The 27,962-nt window shown below is 45.5% G+C and overlaps 1 protein-coding gene across 1 annotated transcript; it reads right to left on the minus strand.

The window, feature by feature from the left end:
* Positions 1-23,869: 23,869 nt before the first annotated feature.
* On the minus strand, positions 23,870-24,727 carry LOC125760223 (uncharacterized). The gene has a single exon (XM_049420015.1). The coding sequence runs from the start codon at positions 24,725-24,727 to the stop codon at positions 23,870-23,872; it is 858 nt and encodes a 285-aa protein (XP_049275972.1).
* Between the last annotated feature and the right edge of the window lie 3,235 nt (positions 24,728-27,962).

Here is a 27,962-nt window from a genome sequence, read left to right on the forward strand (position 1 = left end):
GAGTCACTGGGTGTGTCTGTGCCGCGGTATCGAACCATCTTGAAATGTGGCAACGTGAACACGAAGACGAGGCTTCGCAGGATGCTGGAAAAAGGGCGCTCGAATCGAAGGAGGCCCGAAAGGGTGCCGCAATTTACAACTTTGCAATCGAACCGCGCCTGCTTCAGCCAGCCACTAGTTTCGAGCTTTTCCCCCTCCCTTACCCTCCCCTTCCTTCCTCCCTTCCTCCGTGATCTGGAGCGAGATGAATGCGTCCTCCTCCTCCTCCTCCTCCTCCTCCTCCTCCTCCTCCTCCTCCTCTTCACTGAGTCCTAAGCCTTGCATTCGCTGCGACATTTTACCACTGGGAATAAGATACATTTTAATTAAGATACTAGATACAATGAGATGCAATACATTTTACCGACGAGAGCGAGAGAGGGACGAAGAAAGATGCACACAGAACGATCGCTTTCTTCGTCCCTGTCTTATTCCCGCTGGTAAAATGCATTCAAGTAAAAACCAACTAGTCCAACTTTCAGCATTAATTGGAGCACTCGCACTCGCGAAGGATTGAGGGGTGAGGGTGGAGGCTATCGCCCTTTCATGAAAACCCGCGGTAATTAAGCACAATTAAAAAGGCGGCGCAGTCCGCAGGGACGTCTGGAAATGAGGGCGATGCCGCGGACGAACTCCGATGGGCTCGTTAAGCCGAGAGGCTGGTTGGGCGAAGCAGTTTCGCAGAACAAAGAAAGAAATGGAAGGCCATCACATGGTCTCGCGTTCTTAAGCAATTTCTCCGGTCTCATCTACGACGACGTAAACAAAAAACTGTCGTTATTATTTCCTTTCCGTCTAGCCCTTCAAAAGCGGTGCGTGAGACAAGTTTTTTGTCTTCTTAGAACGGGCAATCACATTCGTAGGAGTAATGAAGCTAATGACAAGGTGGTTATAATAATAATAGTAGAAGTAGGGATTTAGTAGTAGTGTAGTTTTGTAGTATAATAGTAGTAGTAGGGACGACAGGGCTCCGGAAGTTTTGACCACCTGGAGTTGTTTGACGTGCACATAAATCTAAGTACATGGGTCTCCAGCATTGCGCCTCCATCGAAATGCGGCCGCCGCGGTTGGGATTCGATCCCGCGACCGTCGGCTCAGCTGTCGAGCACCATAACCACTAGACCATCGCGGCGAGTTACATAAAGGTAAGCCAATTATTAGACCACCTGGCTGCTCTGTTCTTCGGAATGGGTGTTAAACTATTGAAATATAGGACTATTGAGGGAAACATTGTCACAAAAAGAGAAAAAAAAGTATAGGGCGAGTGATATTATTTCTTAGAAACCACTGGCATTGCAGGCTAAGCTATGAGAAGTTCACATACAGAAGTGTGCATGTTTGAAAACCTCTTTCTGGCGGAAGCTATACAATCTTCACAACGCTTAGATCCAGTAATACGCGCAGGTATGTAGAAGAATCCATTGAATTTAAATGACAGCGGCGTTTCCATGCGAGTTCCAGACGTTAAATGTCGCATTAGCAGCAACGTTGCGGATGTCCAGTTTTTGATGAAGGTACGAAATCGAAGTACACGGGCCTCTAGCATTTCACCTCCACCAAAATTGGGCAGCCGCGGCCGGAATTCGAACCCGCGACCTTCGTCTTAGCAGTCGAGCACCATAACCACAAGACCAACGCGTCGGGTCTTGTCAGGAAAGTCTTAGCCAGAGATAACGCAGTCACTTGATGGTCACTAATGAACGATGGTGTGCGCTATTTAGAAGTTGCCTGTCCTGAATAATGCTTGTCAGTTTAGGCTAAGTAGAGCGAAATGCTTGATAATATTGAGAGGTGCTGGTTTATTCTTGGTAAACGTTAGCAAATTTTGCCTAATGTTGGTTTAGTGAGGGCTTGTGCTGGTGGGATAATTGTATGTTCACTGATGGCGGCTAACGTATGCCATTCGCTGCTTGACAGCAAGATTAGGTTATTGTAATCTAAGTCGATCGACACTTGTATTTTTTAAGGGAAAGGCAACAACCTGAGATTGTTGTGTTCGGTTTTCGACTCCTTTGAATAGTCGCCAGTGATACATCATAATGCATTATTATCATTAGAGCGTGTGCGATGTTGTTCTATAAAAATATTCTATTACACAAAAGTACCGCTATCTTGATTAGGCAAACATGTTTCTTTGCACGCGCATTCGCATTATTTACCATTTAAACATTGTCCTTGCCTGAAGATATCGCAGCGATGATAGGACGAGAGGCAATGACTTCAATAAAGTTCGTCTTCAGTGGCATTGGTGCACACAAAATTCTTCTGAGAATGTTTCACTAGCAACAAAAATGCTCTGTACGGATGCCCCTTCACGCAGAGTGTGAACCGATTGCACCGAATGTGACAGCTGAAGCTATGCGAAATTTGAAATAACTACGTTTGTCTCTACCACTTCAACGCAAGGAATTGGAAACCATGCACTCTTTAATTGTAAGCCACAAGCACTCGTTGACAGAAAAACGACGCATCAGTAACTTGATACATTTTTTGCTCAGTTCTTTATCATATTTGCCAAAAAAAAAATCACTGTAAAATTAACGCTGGTACCACATACACCACGGTACGTGACCTCATGTATCATTTCTGTTGATGAGTACTCTTAGCCTATCCTTCTCGTTGCTTTGTTGGGAGCGTACAAGCACAAGCGTCGTGAATCAGCGTAGTACGCTGGGATTCCCACGTACTCAGCGGTGTACGTGGATATGAGTACGTGGTGACTCAGCGAAACTGAAGCAATCGTACACACCAGCGAATGATAATGGGAGGAATTTCTTCACTAATTGTCGCAATGAGACTGAAAGGATTTATTGCTTGATATACTGCGTTACGGTAGAGGAACGTGATCGACGTCCAGAATGAGCGCCACCGCGTCTGTTCTGTCTGCTTGCTACCCGCTTTTTTTATGTCTGGGCTGAAGGCGCGGCATAGGCAGTATTGTGACACGCCGACTCTTGTCTTGTTTTCATTCCTCGTATTCTATCGAGCGTTGCCATTTATATGTCTACGAGTGGCAGGAACTGCACACATTATGTGCCGAGAAGGCAATATTGGTACATCGTCCTGTGATAACGAAATAACATGCGGCAAAAAATGACTGGCTCTACAGTAAAAAGTGGGTGCACAAAGATCAAATGCAACATAAAGATAAACATTTATACTCTCGACAATGTATCTTTACTTTGCCGAGAGTGCGCAATTCCGTGAAATTCCATAAATGCGCAGTGTTGTACAGGCACAAGAATGAAGACACCCGGGTGATGGTAGAGGCCTGGCGTATAGATAGTTGCGGTAGCACATGCGTAAGATAGCCGCCTATTAACTTGCATAAAGAAGTAAAATGCGTGACCAGTTATCTCTCGCGTAGACGCTCACGTGTGCCGGATGTATACGCAGCGCTGCGTGCCTACGCATGCGCAGATAAGTTCATGTGTCTACTTTCTTCTCCGCCGCAGTGCGCTCTTTCAGTTGTCAGTGGCTTTCCTGTTGTTCCGATCCCGTCTTTCCCCAGTGATTCTGACGTCGATGCTCAGCCAAACGTAATGTTTTACGTAGTAACTACGAAGTTTTAACTGCTCGTGTGCCTAGTATTTGCTCTAGCCGAGAAAAAGAATAATAATATCTGGGGTTTAACGTCACAAAACCACGATCTGATTATGAGAGACGCCGTAGTGGAGGGCTCCGGAAACTTCGACCACCTGGGGTTCTTTAACGCGCACCTAAATCTAAGTGCACGGGCCTCAAACATTTTCGCCTCCATTGAAAATGCAGCCGCCGCGGCCGGGATTCGATCCCGCGACCTTTGCGTCAGCAGTCGAGCGCCATAACCACTAGACCACCGTGGCGGGGTGAGCCGAGAAAAAGTACTGACGTTTTCAGAGGAAAGGTGCTAGCACGACATTCATTCTCAGGCGAAGGGCACGCGCACCGTGGTTCTGTTTGCGGAGCCAAGACTTTTTTTCTTAGGCTGTAACGGAGTATGCAACGCTTGCTTCCGTTGTTGCCGAAGCGCTGCAGAGCATGCCATCGTTGCGAGGGATAGCATAGCAGTCCCTGCCATATGCCAGCACACCAAATAACTGTGGAATGAGCAGAAATATGAGCGAGGCCATCATATCCTGTCATGCTTCCATGCCCACATCTAATGAAGAAGCAAAGATAGCTGTATTCGAGTTTTCATGGGAAATCATAAAGCAGAGGCAAATTTGTAAGGCTGTGCAAGTTTCCTGTTTTGCGTAGGCGTGCATCTTGAATTCGGGCAGCATCTAATCTGCAGCTTCTTGATACGATGAATACCCGCCGCGGTAGCCTAGTGGCGATGGTTCTCGACTGCAGACCCGAAGGTGACGGAATCGAAAACCGGCCGCGTTTTGATGGAGGCGAAATGCTGCAGGCCCGTGTGCTTAGATTTAGGCGCACGTTAAAGAACCTTAGGTGGACGAAAATTTCGGAGTCCTCCACTACGGCGTCCCTCATAATCACGTCGGGGGTTTGGAACGTAACACCCGAACAATTATTGATACTAGAGATAGCCATTCAGTACTGAGTTTTCATGGGAGATGATAAAGCACAGGCAAGCGCTAAGGTTGTGCACGTTTGCACTTTTGCGTGGACGTGCATCTTGAGTTCTAGTTGCGTCTAACTTGTGGGTTCATTATAAGATGAATACGTCCAGTCCGCCTCCTAATCAGGCGACTCCTAGTTCATGTCCCGCCATTATTTTACATATTCCATGCGACAAGTCAGTTTCACAAGGCTCACTCTCAATCTTTAACTTAGCTCCTATGCAACCATCCATGCCGCTCGCGCTCTTTGATGTCAGGCGCCTGCGGGCGAGCTCCTAACGAGCAGTTCGGCTCCCACGCAATTTCTAGAAAGTTTCGCAAAAACCTTGAAAGGAGCTCGACCAAAATACCACCGCCGCGTTTAGAATGATGCACAAGGATGGACCAGCTCCTAATTAGGCTGGTTTGCTCCGAATCTTGAGCCTGATCTTGTGTAATCTGAGCCTGATCCGCATCTTCGGCCTGATCTTCCGACTTAGTCTCTATGATGCTCGCGAGTGAACGCTTCCGATGTCAAAGTCAGCCGCGCCAAGTGTTGGTTGAAGTGCAATGTCTTCATTGAAACCTAGAATACTAGAAAGCGTCGGCACATGGAAGTTGGTAGGAACAACTTGCCACGCAAGAGTGAAACAAAGTGTTGAAAAGTTGTTGAATAATATAAGAAACGAAAACTTTACACTGGCTTAGGAACGCGGAAGGTAGCAGAAAAATAAGTTCGCTCGTTCCAGCCGTCACAAAGCTCTTCCAAAACTTCGTTTTAATGAAAAAGCGCCACCTGCTGGCATGGTTCAGTGACGCATATTTCAATGTCGCGTTGTGTACCGCATTAGAGACGTCACCTAGCGCACGCTGTTAAAGGGGCCCTGCCACACTTTTCTAAGTAGTCATCGAGTCGCTTCATTACAGGAGCTTATAGCCTCACGAATCGACTGCCGTAAAAATGTTTAAAATTCGTGAAGTAGGAGCGGAGTTACATGGATTTCTCGCACGCTGTAAGAGCTTTCTCTCTTTTCTCGTCCCGACGAGAGCGCTTCACGCTACGCAGGGAGGAAAGGTCTGCGGGAAAGAAGTTACGCCCCACGCTCCTGATGACCTCGAGCACTATTTTTCTTTCTTCGTATGCGCAGCTTTCTTTCAGTGTGATCGCGAGCGAGCGCGCGCGCACGTCGCGCCATCCCGCGGCGGCCGCGCCTACTACACAGCTCACGATGCTCAAATCAGCCAATGGCCGCGAACTTTGGTCTTATGGCGCGGTAATTTGGGTTTACGGCATTATTTGTCGAGAGGAGAGCGAGCGATTCCTTGCTGACTTTGTGAATTAATTATAAGTTCCACGCCGCGCACTGCGCTACAATGTTCTGGCTGACATGTTCTGAAGAGCGTCAACTGCAGATCGGCAGCATTTTTGACCATGCTCAAAAAGTGTTGCAGGGCCACTTTAACGAGCATTTATTGCGCCCTGTACATCTTAGTTCTTTTCTAAATTGACTTGTAAGGGTATTGAAGCACCGTGATAATTCAGAAAGGAAGGGTGCCTGATGCATCATGAAACGAATATGTCTATTCCTTCTTGTCTCGAATATTTTCCCAGTTGTTCGTTGTGGATTAACAATTCAACTGATATTCTTCCGCATGGCAATATCTGCAAGCTCATTACCAAATGTAATGATACAATTCTCCTAGCGATAGTTCGATCATTCTCTATCTTTTTTTTTTACAGTGCTCACTGCAGCATTGATACTTCAAAGTTCCTGGTGTTTCCTTTGAGAAGATGTAAGAGCAGGAATAAAATGGGGAAAAAACTTGCAGGCAAACGTAATCATTGACTTATTGTTCTGGTAGTGGCACCCGCATTTCCACGTTGTTGTGGCCTGGTGCATTCCTTCGTTTAACTCTGTTTCGTCGTGCTGCATAAGCGGATAACACAGATGACGTAGAAATCAGCGCGTGGCTCAGATCTGCTCCGCCAGTCGCCGCAACGATCTGAGCTGCTCACAAGAAAACTCTGTGCTCTTTCAATGAGCGCATTCCATTATTTTCGTAAATTATGCTTACAGTTAGCTGGCCCGCACCTCAAGTAAACTTGTGCTCCGATATCGTATGCACCCGATATAACCAGAACCATCGATTTCATACCAAAATTATTTTAGAAGTCTTTTTCTCAACTTTCGGAAAAGCGGAAGTGCTTGAAAGATAACAGTGTGTCACTCGTGGTTCGTACCACTAAAGAATACTACGACTATTTTAAACTGTATAATAATGAGTATACGAGACCATGCTTATAAGGAACACTTTCAATCAATCGCTATTCTTCTCTTGTTGTTCTACTCCCCCTTTCCCCTTCCCAAATACAGGGTGGAAAATCGGAGACTTCCTCCAGTTAACCTTGCTGTCTTTCCTTTCTTTCTCTCATTCAATCAATGCCTGCTATCGAATTCGCACTTTTTCCTTCTTTCACGGGACGCGCCTGTCTCTGACTATCGAATATTCCTTTTCATTAGCCACAGCGACGAGGCGATGCGGCTGAATAATCCAACAGACCTGACTCTCGAGAAGAACGCGCTATCGACCAAATTTTTCTCGCGCGTTCCCGCGTGAAGATTGCAAGCGCCGTTGAACGATGTTTCGGTGAGGAATAAATTATGGGACGCCGCGAAATTCATGTACGGCAACAACGACACGTCGTTCGGGTTTTCTTTTTGTTTATAACTGAGCGTTCTTGCGAGCATTCTCTGCCCGTATTGATGTGTTTACATCGATGCCCAGAAGCAGCAACGCCTGCTCCCGCTCTTGCGCTACAAGCGCGAATCAAGCCTGCACTGACGGTGCCTACTCGAGCTTATCAAATCGAGGAAGGAACAGTCGACTGCTACAAACTCAAGTTTACGAGGAACGCTTCTAGATAAATGCAATCTACGTTCACTCCGTGGAACTGTGGCAAAATTTTTGAAGAGCTATTTAGATTTACCTAGGAGAAGAATACACGAAAAAATGGAAAGGAAACAGTCGAGTGACAAAGATATTGAGACGAGCAAAATGTAACAAAAGCGTGCGTACATTGGGCTGGTTGATTCATACTTGCTGGAAAAACGGCGCAAAAAACAGGATAAGAGAGCCAGCAGACAAACCCATAGCGCTGACTAACAACGGAGTGCACTTTGTGAGTCACGTTCGCAATTTAGCTGATGTGTGCGTGAGGTCAGCCATCTTTGTCACTCATTCAGAATGATATATTTTTTTTTACCTTACTAAAAAATGCGCTTCTACTTCGCATGCAACCCCTCTCCCCCTCTCAAGTCCGGTGCAAGGGGCCTACTTATATATCCCTTGTTTTTAGGTCAGCACTCTGGTCTGTCTCCTCCCATTGATGTCCTGTTTCTTACAATATTTCGCGAGCAAAAATAAAAGAAAAAGAATCAGAAAAATGTAGCAGCATCGCGTGCCGCGAGAACATATACAGATATAAACCACAAAAATTACATACCTAAGTAGTAAAGAGTACGGGAGTTGCGGCCGAGGCTTCATGGTCTAGCTTGCTCTTGCTCCTGGCGGCAGGAGCAAATGGGAAGGAACACAGTGATGTACAACAATGGCGCCAAGACGAGAACAATGAGCAGAGGACAAACAACGAACACGTATAAACAAGATGCGGTATACGGTTGCGTGTTTAATGTCGCGAGCGCCGTCCGGCAACGTGAAAATGGTCCAGAAGGCCGTTATGTGCAGTGAAGCGCGCAGTCACCAAAAGTGTTCGCACACAAAAGCTGGTGGGCAATCAATGCGACTGAAGAAAAATGTCCAGCAAGGATATAAACTAGCGGGAATAACCTCTTGAAGTGTGACTAAGGTGATCAGATAGATAGATAGATAGATAGATAGATAGATAGATAGATAGATAGATAGATAGATAGATAGATAGATAGATAGATAGATAGATAGATAGATAGATAGATAGATAGATAGATAGATAGATAGATAGATAGATAGATAGATAGATAGATAGATAGATAGATAGATAGATAGATAGATAGATAGATAGATAGATAGATAGATAGATAGATAGATAGATAGATAGATAGATAGATAGATAGATAGATAGATAGATAGATAGATAGATAGATGACGAAACAAACAAGCAGCCTGGCGTTTTTGGAAACATGCAGAAAAAGATGCAGGGACGTCATTCCAGATAGGGGAAAGAAGACTGAACAGTGCGCCACTATTCGAGAAAACAGTCACGAAGAGAAAAAGAAAAATGCAATACAATATCGCAGAGGCAACATTTAACGGAGCGGAAAACAGCGACACCGAAACGATGGCAATGAACAGAGAAAAAGAAATATACATGATGGGGCGACAGCAGAAGGGCAGAAAACTGACGCAGAGAGGAGGAGAGGAGCGAAGCTGAGAAAGGGCGAGAGTTATCACTGTGGCGTGGAGGGCTAGGAAGGGCAAACCGCTGAATGGAAAGAGGAGTCGGCAAAGCGTAAATTCAGCCTGTGATGGACGGCATCGATCCCCTGACCTGGCAGCACCACAGGTGAGACGACGGTGCCCGTCGAAACAAGCGCCGCCGGCGGTTTGGCAGAATGAAAGGGGTGTAGAGCGAAATGAGTTTGTGGCTGAGTGAGGGCAGAAAGCTAAAGAGGCTTCACCTAGTGCTAAAAATGTAGAAACGTAATGAGAACTAGTTTGATAGGAAGAACCACAGCAAAGAGTGTGAGATTGTGTTAAAAGGAAAGAGTTACAACATATAGCACAGCGAGACGCCAGGACTAGGACATAGCGGATGCGTTGTGCAAGAAGCTGCTGCAGATGTCAGCAACGTGTCGCACGCTTCGTCGGGTTGGTTTCACGCAATGAATATATATATATATATATATATATATATATATATATATATATATATATATATACATATATATATATATATATATATATATATATATATGTATATATATATATATACCCCTTAGCAATACCACCTAGCCTACACAAAGGTAGCGGGTTTGATACCGGCTGAGGCGGTCGCGTTTGTAGGGAGGCCATGTACTTGGCTTTAGATGGACGTTAAGGAACTCCGTGTGGTCGAAATTTTCGGAGCCCTCTTGTACAGCGTGCCCTATAATTATATCGTGGTTTTGGCACGCAAAACCGCGGATGTTATTATTATCCTCCACTCCACCTCCCCACTTGCCCGGCGTCTCGTCGCCGTCAAAAGCAACGTGTTCCGTCGGTCTCACGTCATCCAAAAAGCTAAGAAAGAACATTTCTCGCTTAGACACAACCAAACGAATCCAACAGACAATTAGGCCAGGGAAAGCAGAGAGAACATTAGCTGTTCTTTTTAACTGTAGCGTAGTAATTAGTAAACTACAGTTATAGACAACAACTAATGTCCCCTATGCCTTGATTGAACTAATTGTCTGTTGGATTAATTTCGTAAAAGTCTAACAATGAAACGAACCCCTCGAAAAAAAAAAAGCGCAGCTTGCACTAGTGGCGCAAGGCTGGAACGAAAAGCGGAGCTAGTGTTCGACCTTGCTTTTTCCAAGTTTTTGCAAGAGATGCCAAGTTTTTTCTAGTAGCGCTAAGTATGGTTAGGCTTGGCTATCCTCCGGTTTCGGTCGACACGACGTACGTGTCACGTGGTCTTGGCGGGACCATGTCGCGGGACTAGCTGTTGCGTGATGTTGTAATTTTAGTCGTGCGACTATCTCTTACGCGGTTCTTGGTGGGAAAATGTCACGTGACCAGCTGTTACGTGACTTTTATTCGCGTGGCTAGTTGTTACGGAATTTTAGTGACGTGACCAGATGCTACATGTTACCTGACTTTAGTCACGTGACTAGGTGTTACGTGGTTTTGGCTGGAACATGTCCCATAGACTAGATGTTACACGGTTCTAGCGGGAACATGTCACGTGACTAGCTGTCGCGTACTTACGTGATTTTGAGTCACGTGACTAGTTGTTACATGGTCTATGGATGGAACGTGTCCCGTGACTCAGTTACGTGAGGTTGCGTAATATTAATCCCGCGACTATATGCGTGGTTACGTTACGTTAGTCACGTGACTAGTTGTTACGTGATGTTACACGATTTTCGTCACGTGAATAGATGTTACGTGGCGTTACATGATTTTAGTCACGTAACTTGCTGTTACGTGTTTTTAGCGGGAATATCTCACGTGACTAGCTGTTACGTGATTTCAGTAATGTGACTAGCTGTTACGCGATGTTACGTGAGTTTTAGTCCCGTGAACAGATGTTACGTGATAGTTCGTGATTTTAGTCCCCTGACTAGTTGTACGTGATGTTACATGATTTTTAGTCACGTAACATACTCGCCCATCATAGTTTTTGCATTCCACTGCCTGACGAATCGGCGCACGCGTTGTGAGAGCGAAGTAGAAGATCAGCGAGCGCGTGCCGGTTCGTTTCTCTTCGCACTACCCGGCGCAACGAAAAGCTTTGAAGGGGTCATGAACCACATTTACAAGTAATGATCTAATGACCTCAGTATCGGAGTTTACTGCCCTCCCGAATCGATTGCCGCAAAAATTTCTAGAATCCGTCAAGAATGAGCGGAGTTACGGGGGTTTGGAGCACGCTCTCAGCGCTTTCTCTCTTTTCTCGTGCCGACGAGCGCACTGGAAGCTAGACAGGGAGGGATGGCACGGGGGTAAGAAGTTACGTCAGCGCGCTTCATGAAACGCGATCGCTCTCCCGCTGTGATTCGCATGCGCGAGTGTGGCTACCGTCTAAAGTTAGCAGACTGAGGAGTGCGGCGCGCGCAAGTGGCGGCACCCCGTGGCAAGAAGCGCACCTCATCCGGCTATCGGCCAATAAGCATGCTATGTCTCCGCAACGTCAATGTGCAGACGCCCCGCCCACCGACGAGAGTAAGAACCGGCCTCTGTTTGAAAAGAGGGTGCCCGAGGAAACGGCACCTTCGCGCTCCGCTTGTGGCCTTTACGCGGCGCCCACGACTGTAATATTTTGCAGAGCAGTTCATAGGCGTGTCAGCTTTCCGCAGGTTGTGTTTTTTCAACAAGCCCAAGGGGTGCTTCATGACCCCTTTAAGAACTCCGCTCTTGAAAAGTTCAGATTATTTCATTCATTTTTCGCTTAAGCAACACTGCTTAACGAGCGGTTGGCGTTAGCCTACCTAAGGCATCCTGAAACAATCCTGGCAGCCTATCTTGTGTAGCCTCCTGTCTGCTGTGTAAATGTCGTGCTTTGTTTGTTGCTCATATTCCTATTAATGACATCATAGTTGAAATCAAGAAGAAGAAATGGATATGGGCCGGACACGTAGCACGTCGGCAGGATAACCGGTGGTCATTAAGGGTAACTGACTGGATTCCAAGAGATGGCAAACGCGTGAGGGGGAGACAGAAAATTAGGTGGGTAGATGAGATTAAGAAGTTTGCAGGTATTACGTGGCAGCAGAAAGCACAGGACCGGGTTGATTGGCGGAACATGGGAGAGGCCCTTGCCCTGCAGTGGGCGTAGACAGGCTGATGATGATGATGATGATGATTCCTATTGTCTTTTCTTCATGCGAATGCTAAACGTGCAACCACTAGTTGGACACTTATGTGGAGTTTTGCCGTTCTAATGTAACCTCCATCGCTTTGCATTATATTTCTTGTTAAAACTTTATTTTTTTTTACTTCGAAAGCCTGCCCTCAGGCATAGTAATTAGTGGTGTCAAAAATACACATGCAAATTTTCTTCGTGTATAATCATGCCGTTTATTATCACGCATTATTATGTTGTCACAGGAAGGAGGACGCCGTCTTCTTCCGTAGGACACATTCAAAGCCGACGCTAACAGGTCATTGTCCTTTCGAACTACGTAAAATGAACAATCTTAAACACGTTAAGTACAGCGATTTGTTACTTCACTTGCAAGAACGAAGAATTTCTCCGAGACATAGATTGAGCGCGATATTTATATACGCACGCTCCCGTTATCATCGCGTAATTATAGAAATTGCTTGTCTTTAGTTATACGACAATCCTTTGATTCGGGGAGTCATTTGAGTTGTAAACATTGTAGCAGCTGTGACTATCGAACCACGGTCGGCGAAATGTGAGAACGAGTGAAGAAATGTTACAGCTGTACAGATGCGTCTACTCTGTTTTTAGTAAAGCAGGCTTTGCTCACATACAGCACTTTATTACAGACAAGGCATACTTCACAGGGAACTATTATTTCTCTTTTCGCAGTTCTTGTTCTGCTATGCTATTATCGCCATTGCAATTATGTGGACACTTTCAGTGGGTCTCTTGCCGTCGCCGTCGACCTTGCTGTGATGTTCCGCGTAAAGTCCAAATTGATAACATATCCCCCGCTTCGTACGTTGTATGTTCGAGTTAAAACATGCGTGGGCGGCTGTAAATCTCTGCTCAAGCAGATAATAAATGCCCTGCCCATCTTTCATCGCGCGAAAGGCACACAGAGATAGGAGCCGGAGGGTTGTTTGCGTGCTTCCGGGAAGAAGTGCGTACTTTGACTTGCGGGTTGTGGTCGCCCGCGTATATCTAGAGGAGATGTAGTTATTCCAAAACAGCGCACAAACGGGACATGAAATAACCGCACTACACAGGCGCTGACTTCCAACCACCAAAGCTGAAGTTGGAAGTCAGCGCCTGTGTAGTGTGGTTCTCTCGGGTCCCGTTTGTGCGCCGTTTTGGAATAACTATGTGCACGTACCAACAAGACCGATTAGCCACCGTGTTGAATGTCTATAGAGGAGATGAACAGATGGCTCAAGTTTTGCACGAGTTTGTTGGACTCTCATCGCAACGATTGCATTGAAGCCACGGACAGCACAAAGTTCACTTCGTTCGCTGCAAAGGCCGCTGCTAGCCTACCTCCATATAAGATTGCAGTCTGTTGCTACCGCATTCATAGCTTGGCTTTTGTGGCGAAACTATTATTTTTTATTATCATCAGAATATATTTTTCTCTGTTCTCTTCTACCTGGCTTTCTGCGGAGAGATTGAGGTTAAAACCATCCCGGCTACTGTATTTCTGTAACTTCTGCAGCGAAAAGAAAAAAAGGTGGCTACTGAAAAAAATGTGAACGAGTAAAAAAAAAGCAAACGAAATCAGGTAAGGAAAATTGCATGGAAATGTGTTATTATTATTATTATTATTGATATTCATTCAAATGTATTATGCTTCAGAGAAACGTCTAACATATGTTAGCTTAACACAGTCAATCAATCAATCAATCAATCAATCAATCAATCAATCAATCAATCAATCAATCAATCAATCAATCAATCAATCAATCAATCAGTCAGTCAGTCAGTCAGTCAATCAATCAATCAATCAATCAATGCTTGTATGAGGCAAGAGGAGATAAAACAAAGGAGAAATAGCCACATCTACCAAGTCACCACCAAGAAACACTTTGGAGCCGGTGAAGCTTCTCGACAGCAGCCGATCAGCCAACCTTGTGCCAACGCCAGGTGCTATACAGGCAAACAATGCAGCACAACGATAACAAAGACGCACTGCGCCAACCAGCTTCCAGGCCTGCTTCTCAGGCACAGGAAAAAAAAAAGAGCCAGTTGTTTAGAAAAACAGCCTTCCTCCTTGGCATGCTCCTGGGGCTCTGCACTTGAACGGCGCACTCGTTGTCTGGAGAAGTGCGCTGTCGTTCAACGTTTGCCAGGAGGCGCCTTGTTTCCCTCGTTTTTGTGGTCCTGTGCGTTCTCAATATTTGCTTTGGTTCTGAGGACTCCGGACCCAAGCGCTCACGTTTCAACGCCCGGTCGAGAGCTGAGTGAGCGAAAAGTGGCCAGCTCTTTTGTGCGAGTTGAGGCGACCGACAAACAAACAAACAAAAAAAGAGCTATGCTCCCGTCTTCAGTTCTTCGTTCACTGACAATGGGGAATAACACTGGCGTGCTTGCGCTTAGCCGAGCTACCGCTCGGCTAAGCTTTCGGGGAATAGATGGCAGCGTGACGCTTTAAATTAGCGCAAGTGCTGCTCGCAATAAGGAATTAAATGGAAGTAAGTATGAAGTAGTGTCTGAGAGGGAAATTTAGTTATAGAAGACCGCATGTTTTACGAACAATATACGGTGCATTACTTTTACACTGAATGCTTTAGTGCTTGTCAGTTTGACACAATATTTACACATCTACCTTTCTGCCGAAAGGCTAATATTTTTAAATGAATTTCCACTTGGAGAACTTAGGGGAATATTTTAATGAAGGGACTATTTCAGGTTAGTTGCGAAGAGACTACTTATATTTAGGAATACAAAAAGGCTGCATAGACGGAGCTCACAGGCTCAATATATTTTTCTGTTCTCCTTTGCGGGTGTCCTAGACTTGATGTCAACTTTTTGTACCAGATTTACTAGCGGAATTCCCATAGCCGAACGGGCAGTCTCGTCTCAAAGCGGAAAAGTAATGCACGTAGGAATAGGTAGTGCACTTTGTAAGAATCACTTTCGCGTTCTTATTTCACAAAAATATGCTTAGGGACCATCTGCAACATTTTTTTAGTCAAGTGAAGACGATTGGTCTAAATCCTTCCTATTTTTATTTTCATGGTAACATCTTCCTCGTCGCCTATAGGTTAGTGGCGAAACCTAGTTAAGACTCCTGTTTTTCAATAAGAACAAATGAATGAATGAATGAATGAATGAATGAATGAATGAATGAATGAATGAATGAATGAATGAATGAATGAATGAATTTAAGGTTAGTCCGGCAGTTTCAATCGGGCAAGGCGGGGGGAGGAGGGGATTGACCTTTAAAAACATCTTTGTTAGAAACTACCAAACGAATTCAACAGACAATTAAACCAAGGTCCCCTACGCTTTCCACGGATAATTGACTGTTGGACTCATTTGGCTCTGCCTTTCGTTACTATCGTTGCCCCTCTTTCATTCTTCTTCCTTCGTGCTTCCTCTTTCGCTCTGCAAAGTGATATAGGTCGGTGCTTCCTCAACTGAGCACAGGAAAAAGTCCCGGTTCGCACAAGATAGCTCATCCCGAATCAAGAAAAAAATAGTTTAAACGAATCACTATTATGCTCGAACGGCAATTGTGGAACAGCGTTTGTCTGTGGTGGAAGACCGCCACCTCTTTAGTAATAAACCAAGTCAAAAAGAAAATAAGTCTCGTATCTAACACGCCATGCATTTGATTTTGTGGCTACCTTCGAAATTGGTTCAATGATCGCTGGCGTGGTGGGCGGTGCACCGAAAATAAGGCACTATGTATTCAGCCACCAGTCTCCTATTGGTTTCCCAGTGCTCGTCCCTCTTTCGTACCCTTTTTCACTTTGAGCCTTTATTTCCAGCCTGTATCTGCACACTTTGTCTTACCAACTGGGAGCGTGTCATCGAATCTCTTAACATATCCTCGCACTCGTGAATTGGTGGGCATGAAAATTCGATGTGGGAGCTTCGGTCGGGTTTCTTTCTTTCTTTCTTTCTTTCTTTCTTTCTTTCTTTCTTTCTTTCTTTCTTTCTTTCTTTCTTTCTTTCTTTCTTTCTTTCTTTCTTTCTTTCTTTCTTTCTTTCTTTCTTTCTTTCTTTCTTTCTTTCTTTCTTTCTTTCTTTCTTTCTTTCTTTGGGAAACAAGGTCATGGCACCTCGTGCAGAATATAGGGAAAGTGAAGGCCCTATTTTTCTTAGAGCCAGTTATCCAGACCTACAGTCGAAACGTACACGACGTCGGCGTTTACCGTCACGATGTAATCCTGCATTGCGTTTCTTGTTTAATTGTTATTATTGCGATAGCAATGACATGGACACTCTCGGCGGGTTTTCGCCGTCACCGTCGCCTCATGCTCGTATAATGTCCAAATCGCCCCGTGAGTAAAAGGGCGTGGTCGAGAGCGCTGAGGCGCGCGCTATCTACATCAGTAAACTGCTCGTATGCAATTACATATTGCGCTTTCACCGCTTACATTACTTTGAGACTACACACAGCAGGGAGGCATTCGCTACTTGGTCTTGAATTTGTGTGAAGGTTTAAAGAGTCCACATAGGAGACGCGGTGTGTAGCGCGTATCCAACACCGTTTTCCTGGGATATTTCATCGCTTATTGTTATTGTTGCTTGTGATCTGATGTACCGAAGCTAGGCAAAAGGCACATAGTAAGTTATGCATTCGCCTAAGGCGATTCTAAGGTGAAATCCATCTTCTTCTGCTCAGTCGATGTATCGATCCTGCCTTCCCTCCACCCCCCTCCGAATGTTTTCTGCGCCTAACCTGGTTTTGCACTTCCTCAGTGATCCGCCTACGTTTGACCAAGCAGTGATGTCATCTGATGACGGCATCGTGTGACGGCACGTTACGAGACGTCTTAGTGCCGGGTTGATGAAGTCACGGTGAAATCACTCATTTTAGCAATATGTGACGTCACGATGACATTGGCTGATGACGAAGTCAGCACCTGATGATATTTTTTGCATCACTCGGGCTCACGCCGACGCCGCGGGACGACGGTCGACACCAATGGTCAATTTTTGCGTTTGATGAGGCATCTAAGGCTTTCGCCTTAATAAATAAAAAGCTAAACAAATAATCGTCTGAGTAAATCATTCTGCGTAGAGCCAAGGCTGTACACAATGCCAACGGTGTTCTTGCTCGGCTTTGTTTTTCATGCGAGAACGAACACCTACATTCTACGGGCATCTAATTAGCATTGCTGTAAGGCACGCTAAAGTACAGCCCCGTAGATTGAGTTATCTTTAATGAACTAATCTAGCGGAGTCATGATAATTATACGAAATTTGAAACAAAAAGAAACGAACCGACGACTTAATGAAATCTCAGTAAGGCCTAATTGGGTCCACCAAATTGCACTAAGCTACTCGAGTTTCTAGGAAGAAAAAAAATTTCAGGAGTGATACAAAAAAATTTGTAAGTTGGAAAATAAAGCCTGGTCTAGTTGGGGGTTGTTCATTTTCTAAAAAAAAAAAGGCATACAAAGAAGACGAAGACAAGAGAGGGGGCAGACACACAGCGCTGCTGTGCGTCTTTCCTTTGTTTCTTGTATTCGTTTTCCTTGTGCACTGCCGTATTTGTTTAAGGAATATGATATTGTGCTGAGAACATATTGGTGCGCTACCTTGTATTGAATTTGGATGAAGCTCTAAAGAGTCCACAGATGAGACGTTGTGTGTGGTACGTGTCCTGTTTGCTTCGGAGTACGACACTGACGACTAAAAAAAAAGGGGGGGGGGGGCGAGGTCGAGAGGGAAGCACACTCCAATAAAATCATTCTTCGGCATATTTCATTACCTGTAGAAAATCCACCAATATCGAAATATATCATCAGCAAAACTGAAACCCTCATGCGCAGAGGTACATGGCATTTCGTTTTTTTCTGTTCTCTATTCCTTATTTTCTATTGGTTGTCGAGTGTTCCGCATATCAAACGTCGAGACGGCAGCGACCGTAATTTCCTGGTTCACCCAAAAGCCTTAAAGGCGGAATTGTATTTCTATGCGACGCGAGACACGCGAGATGCGTAGAGAACAGAGTGCCTGAAAATATAACAAATGTAGGAGAGACAGCTCCCGCCCTTACCTCCTAGGTTGTATTCTAATTAAAGAGAAGATGGTCCAGCCATGTAGTACTTGCGATTACGTTCAATTTTGTTTTACGTGTTGCGCACTTTAATTTTATTGTTCTTTGTTTCTCTCGTTCTCAAAAATATGAGTATCGCGCGACGTCGAATCATTGGAATCGATCAAGAAGAAAGACTTTCGACGAAATATGTCCCTGCTTGACTGTGGAGGAATTTGATGTAATTTGACCTTTTTCCTCTTGGCGCACTTCGGTTGGATAAAAAAGAATACGCTCTTTTGAGGGTCATTATGTGTTTGGTTTTGGACGATGAAGAGGTAGTTCTCTATAATAAGCGATTTCCTTTGCGTATTCTTTTGAAGCTCCATCAAAACATATTTAAATTACTTTGAAGCCTTTATGCTGCCGCGTAATTATGTCTGACGTCTTGTGTTGTCTCCGCAGAATAAGATTAGCACAAGTGACCGTTTCGCCCAATGATCGCTTGTGATAATCTTTTTTTCTGCTGCGATCGTACATGCCCTTTGTTATGCGCGACGTTTGTTTATTTATGTTTCGCTCCACCGTTATGACGTGCTAGAGCTGTTGAACAGGCTTTTAAAGCCGACCAACAACGACTACATTGCGACCAAGGCTTATCGCAAATACTGCTATAGAAGCCATCGATTTAATGATTGACCGTGAAATAACGCAAAGTGGGCAAACGCGCACACAAATATCACACGGTCCCTAATGAATTTGCCTAAGACCACTCGAAGGCGAAAGCCATCTTTTCCTTCTCAGTCAAATGTATTAATACCCCCCCCCCCCCTCCCTCGAAAGTTTTCTGTACCCAACGTTGTTTTGCAGTCCCTCAGACGTGGCGACGAGATGTGGCGACGTCGTCGAGTGAGGTCGCATGATGTGACGCCATAGCGCCGCCATGTTGTCGTCATGTGACGTCTAACTGTGACGCCATAGTGACGTCACCACATGATTATTTCTCGCATCAATAGTGTTGACGCCGACGGTCACTTATCGCGTGTGATGGGTTATCTAAGGCTTTCGCCTTAAAAGTTGTTAAAAGTTGGGAATCACGACGCAAACTCTAACAACTGAGGAGTCGCAAGTTTTTTTACGTCGGTCAAAGGAAAAGCTGCAAGTCTATCATCGTCTTGTAGGAGACGTGTTAGCAGAAACACTCTTGTATTAAGGCATCCGCCAGCTAGCGTGTCGTTTATACTGCTACCTGTCGCAGCAGGTTATTACACTGGGAAGTACGCACATTGAGCATCTTCAATGGCACCCAGGTCCGGCCCTCATCAAAAACACTTTTACGACAAGCACTTTCTACGACAGCTACAAAACTTCTTGCAGCTGCCACCGCCACGCCAAGCTACAACCAAGCTTCATCTCAGCACCGAAGTGAGCCGTATCTACCAACGCACATGCCCCTCTATATATATATACATGTAGCCGCTTCCCAACAAATACGTTCCGCGCACTACACACTTCATAAACACACACACACACACAAAGCAAACAATGCACGCAATTCTCAGGACACGTAGCCCGCTTTTACGACAGCAAAACATTCCTTGCGCAAGACGGGATGTAAACGTCTTCGCGACTCGGGCTTTGAAAATGACGTTGGAAACATCGCTGTCCGCTCGTACTTGCTCAGTGCTGCAGTCTTGATAAGCGGGGTGTTTTCTTGGCAACGCTGTTGCAAACGCGCCCTGTGATGTGGCCACAGGAAACCAGCGAATGTAAAATCAACGCGGATGTACCTTCTCTTATGCTTACCTAAAGAAAAGGACGCAGTGTGTCCGTAGTTGTTTATGCGACGAGTCGATCTCTTCTGCCTTGTTTCGTGAATAAACGAAGGCGTGACGCTTCTGTATTCGGATGTCTGACGAACGCAAAACCGAGTTTGCACGGTTTTGATTCTCCGCACGCAAAACGACTACTGGCCAGGATATTAAAATCAGGCGTGACAAAACAAAAGAAGAAGAAAAAAAAAATTAAAAAAATATATAGGAGTCTCTTATGCAGTCGCCTAAGACAACTCGGAGGCGAAAGCCATGTTCTTCTTTTCCTTCTCGGTCGATCTATTGATCTTCCCGCGCCACCTTCCGAAAGCTTTCTGCACCTAACGTGGTTTTACACTGCCTCCAGGATCAGAGGCATCACAAGCCTTCGGCCCCTCACATGGTTATGCACTGCCTCCGGGATCGGCCCACGTTTGACACGTTATCTGACGTCATGATCACGTCAGAAATTTTGGCGATCTGTGACGTCAACACGTGATGATGATTTTTTTTGCATCACTCGAGTTCACGCCACCGCAACCGGGTATGATCAGTTTTCGCGTTTGGTGGGGCGTGTAAGGTTTTTCGCCTTAAAACAGTCGCACCGGGTACATCGAGTAGTGCTGTTGTTCGGACACTGCCGCTCAATGCCTTGGGATGTGCGAGGCCGTACTGTGTTATGGAGGTAAGCGACACGTTAACGCGCAGTCATTTGCGCGCCTCGTGATAACTTGTAGATCTGTTGATTTTTTAGGGGCGAAGCTCCTCTTAGTCTAACCTTGTCACGTCTCCGTTGTCCGGCGTAACCACCTTCGCAAACTGCCCGTCACTTCGTCTTTGCAAACATCCCACTACGATCCATCACCGATCCATTACTTCACCGACCATAAAGCTGTTATAATGAACGGGGAACGGAAGCCACCTTTGCAAACTGCCCACTACTTCGTCTTTGCAAACATCCCACTACGACCCATCACCGATCCATCACTTCGCCGACCATAAAGCCGTTATAATGAAGGGGGAACGGAAGCCACGTCTAGCTACCACTTACGATTAATAAAATTTCTTGTATAAATATATACAGTGTTTGTCATGTTTTGATGATGTACTGGGCTATCGCTTTGATTACTGCTGGGAGAAACCACTAAAGATTTCACGGTGTAACCATGATTGCTTCAGGAGCTTCACCCAAGCTCTTCATCATTCACCCGTGGATATGCTGTGAATTTTTTTGTTGACCTGGTGGTCAAAATTCGTCACCGTTTAGCCTTCGCTGCAGTCGCATTTCGATGGAGGCGAAACGCTAGAGGGTCGTTCACTTAGATCGAGGTGCTTGTTAAAGAACCCCGGGCGACCGAAATTTCCAAAGCCTTCCGCTACGGCGTACTCCCTAATCATATCGCGGTTGTGGCCCGTATAAACCCGGAAATTATATGTGGCGTTTTCTTTTTCTAATAGAGCCAAGTCCACTTTAACTATAATTGAGAAAAATACTGTTTTTTGTTACTGACGCAGCCCTGATTTAAGGAATCTGGCCCAGTTTGATTGAAACAGATGCAGAATGCGACTTACTTTTTATTCGAAACTGCCTTTTTGATCATTATGACTGAGGGGCGCGAGAAAACGGCACACAACGAAAAGAAGTACACGGGACGACGCGCACCCCTCAGTCATCATGAACAAATACCAACTCGCCCAACTTTTTACTTTACTGCCTTTTTGAGTTCACGCTACACTGAGGAATGGCCCCATTTTGATTTCAATTGCTTTAAAAGTGGAGGATACTTAGGCGCGCTTTACGCTCCCGTGATATTTAGCCCAGTTTCGGTTTCTGGATCTGGCTTTTTTTAGAAAAAAAGATCCCCGCATCTCCACTAATGTGAATCACGGCGAGTGACGAGGCATTGGTTATCGTACCGGCATGGCACAGTACGTCACACGCGCCTTGCCACTGCAAATGTAAACTGAGTGACATAAAGTGTATATATGTACGAATTATTTATTTGGTTCCTCTTTAATGTTCTTCTGTTTTAATCATCTTGTTATAATTCGTATATCGTCTTGAGTTCTGGATTCCGGTTTTCCTTCATTTCATTCTCGTTTTTCGTTGTGCAGGTGTTCAGTTTCAGTTTGAGTTTTGTGTAGCATGACGGACGCCGACAAGGCTACGCCCTAAGAAGCTTCTCCCCTAAAAAAAACGCCACGTATATTAAGGCCAACTTCCTGCAGGAATTACAATAGAACTGTTTCTTTTCTTTCAAAAATTCAGCAGTGTTCCATCCTATTTTCTAGGGCGTCTGATATAATGAACCACTTTTACATTACTGCGTAATTGTACAGATGGTATTAAGGTAAGTCGACAGCTTAACTCGCACAAAGTCCAGCCTCTACCGTGCTGCTCGTATCTACCGACACGCAGCGTAAGGAGTTGGCTTTTTTTATAAGCAAGGATGCCCAAATCGCCCGCTCTACAGTGAACGAAAAGTTGAAAATAAGCGCTGCGCATATGGCTTGCCTCGCAAATATATTCTGTCGCTCTCACCCTCAGTGTTGAAAGGCGTGCAAACGATTGTATTATTCAACAGCTTACGGAAACAGCGGACAAAGATTTTGCATCGCATTTTACCCAGCTTTGGGGCAACAAACCATGTTTTTTTTTCAAATTTTTGGTTTTTTGTTAGCGTTAAGATCAAACCATTACCACGCTAGGTATTCTCAGCTGCAATACTCTGTTTCTTAGTGTAGCTATTTAGGTTTTCAGTTGGAAACAGTCAGAAATCAAAAGAAACACACGGGAGCGAAACAGTAAAGAAGAAACAAAGAAAGTAAGGAAGTAGGTTCCTACATCAAGTTAAATCCGGCAGTTTTAGGTCTCACAACCACGCTATGATTGGGAGTATTGCGAGGACCAGGGAATAAATGTGATCGCCCCGGGTTGCTTTACACGCATTTAAACATATAATCACGCTTTTCTTCGCACATCGCCCTCATCACAATGTGGGCACCCTGGCGTAGCAACTCATGAAGTTTTTGTATTTAACATGACCTATCGTGATTGCTTTTTAGAGGTACGATGACCGAGTAAATTGTTTCTCCTCCAACCATATCCGGTGGAGCACCTACTTCCGCTTCTCCGAATATTCACACCTCTTCTAAACAGTAGAAAGCGGTGATTCTGGTTCAAGTTAAGGGTTATATTGGATACATATGATATCGGTGAATATGTTTATTTAATATAAGGGTAACGTAACTATAATAATAATATAATGAAAGTTTATTGATTGAGTTCATTGTAAGATTGCGAGCAGCTGTGCTTGTTGCGACACCTGGCGGACGAGAGCTCGACCACGCGCCTCTTTATACGGGGCCTCTGAGATCCCTTTTCGGCAGCGCGCTAAAGAGAAAGTGAACCCAAAAAATACACTAGGGCGGACGAACACCACTACCAGCTAAGTCAAGGATTAAAGTCGGCTCCAGAACTTCTTTTTTTTTTCAATTACGCTGACTGCTTTATGGTCACTCAAGTATTTTGTCACTTGTGTTAACATGTGCTCGCCTGTGTTTGCACCATACTTCGAGAACGTGTACGAAAATTTAGAGAACTTAACACCAGTTACTTCATTCTTCTGGGTACTGTAAACATTGAACTGGCAGCAGATGTGGAGGACCCAAGGGCTCTTTGATACATGCGCAGATGGCCGGGAGATAGCCGGGGAGTAGATAGCACAAATAAAACATAGCGCTACGAGAGCCCAAAACAAACTGACTCTTTATTTCCCGCGTCCCCATCTTTCAGTCCTTAGGCGTGACGCCACAACACACAAAGCAACAGAGCCGCGCGAGGGCACTGCATGTTAGCCATTACATTGTGACACTCCTCCCCTCTTAAGAAGAATAACTACGGGGAGTACCTAAGCACTGGTTTCCTCGACCTGTTGCTGCTTCGCAACACTGGTGTGCAAGGCGCAGCCACGGAAGAGTCACTCCCCACATGAACACCACTGTTGCTTGCAGTAATGTCAGTGTTTATGGCACAGCCCCTCTCAGGCGAACTTGTAGACGGCTCGACAGCCTCTTGCTCCGGCATGTCTGGAACAGTTGATTCAAGGAGAGGAGGCTGTTCCCATTGTGGTATGGCCGCAGCACTAGCATGGTGAAGCGCATCCGTTTCAGATGTACCCGGTGGCCCTGTGTGGACAAGACGCAAGTGGTCACCGTGTTGGTGCCATATAGACCTATCGTCGAGAATGACGTGGGCCGACGGCGGGGTGACGTCGACAACACTGGCCCGCACCCATGGTGCTCCCTGTCGAAAGTTTCGCGCACACACGCTGTCTCCTGGTTGCAATGACGGAGCTGGCCGGGATCCTCTGTCGGCATACAACTTCTGCTTAAGTTGCCTTAAAAGTACCGACGTCTGCAGGCTTGGCCGCAAGACATCCAACGGCTTCTTGAAGGCTCTCCCTGTCAGGAGGTCGCACGGTGGTCGACCCGTTACTTCGTGAGGTGTAGTCCTGTAGTGTAATAAGAACCGGGACAGTTGTGTTTGGATGTTGCCCGACCCAGATTTCTTGAATTTGTTTTTGACAGTCTGTACTGCTCGCTCTGCGGCACCGTTGGACGCAGGGTGATACGGCGGTACCAGCATGCGATGTATTCCATTTCGAGTCAAGAAGTCCAGGTACTGTGCACTGGTAAAAGCAGGACCATTGTCCGAAACTATGATGTCAGGGAGGCCGTGCTGGGCGAATGCCATTCCCAAGGCGGAAATGGTAGCGTCACTGATGTGGAAGACACAGGGAAGACTTCTATCCATTTCGAGAAGGCGCCCACTATAACCAAGAAGGTATGCCCTAGAAATGGTCCCCCGAAATCAATGTGAAGCCTAGACCGGGGCCGCTGTGGAAAAGACCAGGGTGTCTGCTGCACTGGCTGGGCAGCTCTATGTTGAGCCTGGCACGTAGCGCAGCTCTTCACACTGTTTCCGATGTCATTGTCAATGCCTGGCCACCAGACATGGCTCCTGGCGATCATCTTGCTCTTCTCAATACCCTGATGGCTGGCATGGAGCACATCGAGTACCTGGGCCAACAATTTTTTCGCAATCACGACTCTTGATCCCCATAGTAGACAGCCTTTATGGAGACTGAGTCCCGCAATTTTGGCACTGAAGGTTTTCCACTCTGGTCCCGCTGGGAGGCTTTCTCCTTTCAACACATGGCTCAATACCGGATCGTCCCTTGTGGCTCGTGCTACAACAGCAGGTGAGAGGAGTTGTGGAGATGCCTCCTCCAGCATGAAGATCTCAGCAGGGCGAGGAAATGCAGTGCAATCGTTGGGCAGCGGCAGTCTACTAAGCGCATCGGCATGCCCGAGCTCTTTGCCAGGTTTGTAGACAAGTTTGTAATTGTACGCGGAGAGCTTCAGGGCCCATCTGACCCCTCTTGGCGAAGCCTGCACAGGAACAGGCTTGTTGGCACCCAGAAGTCCAAGAAGTGGCTTGTTGTCAGTGTGTGCTTCAAACGGTATGCCCCACAAGTACTCGTGGAACCGATCCACGCCAAACACCAAGGTCAATGCTTCCTTGTCAAGTTGACTATAGTTTTGCTCTGCTTTTGATAAACTTCTAGAAGAAAAAGCAATTGGACGTTCTCGGCCATCAGCATATTCGTGCGCCAAATCTGCGCCTATACCGTAAGGTGATGCATCACAGCTGAGACATACAGGTCTGTATGGGCGGAAATGTACAAGAACTGGAGCTAAAGTCACCAGATGCTTGCAGGCAGTGAAAGCACCTTGCTGGTCCTTTCCCCACTGCCACTTCTTTCCATCACCAAGAAGCAGATGTGGAAGACCCAAGGGCTCTTATATTTTAACGCGAATTTTTGTGTTGACCCAACCTTTATTGGTAGGCGCCTGCTTTCTGATTGAATTTTTATGCATCAAGTGGGCGTTCCTTTTCCCCTGCCGAGCGCATAAATTTACGTATCACATGAGTGCTATCTATCTATCTATCTATCTATCTATCTATCTATCTATCTATCTATCTATCTATCTATCTATCTATCTATCTATCTATCTATCTATCTATCTATCTATCTATCTATCTATCTATCTATCTATCTATCTATCTATCTATCTATCTATCTATCTATCTATCTATCTATCTATCTATCTATCTATCTATCTATCTATCTATCTATCTATCTATCTATCTATCTATCTATCTATCTATCTATTCCGTAACCATTTTTTTGCATATTTGTATTTGGTATTCGTGTATATTCGTACATATTTGTATATTACCCCACAAGCAACCTTCGGCTCAGAGGTAGTACAGTGTTTGCACATTTTGAATTTGCTTACCAACAGAAATAAACTTCAAACTTATTTCGTCCAGTGGGCGCATACAGCGGTTCACAATGTCTCTCGGTCTTTATCAAATAAATGGCAGCATATGAGGATATATAGTTGTGCTGTATGGTCTTGACGCCATGGCAAGAGCTTCAAGGAGCCTGCAAAGAAAGACTGCACGTTTTCAAACGCGTTACCCAGCCAAGAGCGAGCCAGTAAAGTTACGTCGCTACATGGATCGCAAGTTAAAGTAGTGATCTTCGTGTTTCCTTTCAGTAAAGTCCCAACTCCTTTGCTAACACGTGGGCCTATTTCTTTAGGCAAAATGCCACGAAATACGGTCTTCGGTGCCTATAGTCAAGACGTTAGGTTACGATACGCCCCAAAGGAGCTTCGCCATTTTCTTTGATATAAAGGTAACCAGCTTTTCTAGCATACGTTGCTTTAGCGCTGTGTGCAGAAGCCGTGGATCCTCTTTCCGACCGTCCTACCTCTGGTAGCAAGTGTGATGACACATTTGCGATTCTAGTGTTAGTGGACTTATGCAAATACAATCCTGGGAACCCCTTGACTTCATTTGTTGTTGAGAAACAAACCGAGCCCCTTGAGCTACCTTTGCTTAAGTCGGGGTCTTTGTGATGGCGCAATGTCCGAAATTCTTCTGTCCAAGCCTGCAAAGTTAGTCAAATATTTCCACAAGAGAAAAAATCGCGCTGTCTTCATCTCATTTGCCTACTTCCCCACCCAACCCTTTTTTGCACTGTTTTTTGAGAGCAAAGGCGAGCTTTAAAGTACGCCTCGCTGAGACTTGTAGTCACAGTCCTGATCCCACGCTTAATCCGGCTGGCTTTAACAAAGAGAGGAGGCTGGAAGGGACGGAAGGCGAGTAGTCTTCTATTAGCGCTTTAAGCCGCTCGCTAAGCCCACCTCTACCGCCGTTTGCGATCGCCTAAGGAGCCCGCTAATGCGCCAGCAGCGCGAACCCAAAGCCTCCAACGCATCAACCGTAGAACATACACTAACACACATGCGAGAGTACTGACTCACAAGACACTAGTTGCGCCGAAGCACATGCACGACTACAGCGGCAACAAAAATTTTCTTTACATTTTCTTTTTTACAAGATTCACAACACTCTCTTTTACGTTAAAATGGTGTTGTTGATATGTGTGTTTGTGCGTTTTACGTATGTGTGTTCGTGTGTTTTCTTTTATGTACTACTGTTTGTGTGTTTTTTGTTGTGTTTTACGCTCGATCCATTCAAAAGCAGTTGAGTAGCAGGCGCCCTATTTGTGCGCCAACGGCTCTTTATTACATGATATCAATAATAAAACAAACGAACGAGAGACATTTAAAAGGGGAGGACCCGGGGTTAGTTTGAGGAAGCGAAACAGATAAGCACAATATTTTCTCAGGAGTAAAGTGGCGCCACCAGGCGGCTAGAGGTTCCGGCACTAAAGGAGAGCGTGAGGTACGATCACTCGTGCAGCTTGCCGCAGTAGAAGCATCAGCTATACGATAGTGGTTTCGTGCTATTTGCATAACACATTCGGCCGCCCGGTATTTACATAAACGCGCAGCAGGACAAACACGAGGAACGAGCACCGTTCCCGAAACACAGAGGCGGCAAGAGGGAC

This window comes from Rhipicephalus sanguineus, chromosome 10, assembly GCF_013339695.2.
Source record: "Rhipicephalus sanguineus isolate Rsan-2018 chromosome 10, BIME_Rsan_1.4, whole genome shotgun sequence".
In the NCBI taxonomy this organism is placed as follows: domain Eukaryota; kingdom Metazoa; phylum Arthropoda; class Arachnida; order Ixodida; family Ixodidae; genus Rhipicephalus; species Rhipicephalus sanguineus.

Coding starts and splice junctions, on each gene's coding strand:
- LOC125760223 (XM_049420015.1), bottom strand. CDS start 24,727: ATGGCATTCGCCCAGCACGGCCTCCCTGACATCATAGTTTCGGACAAT.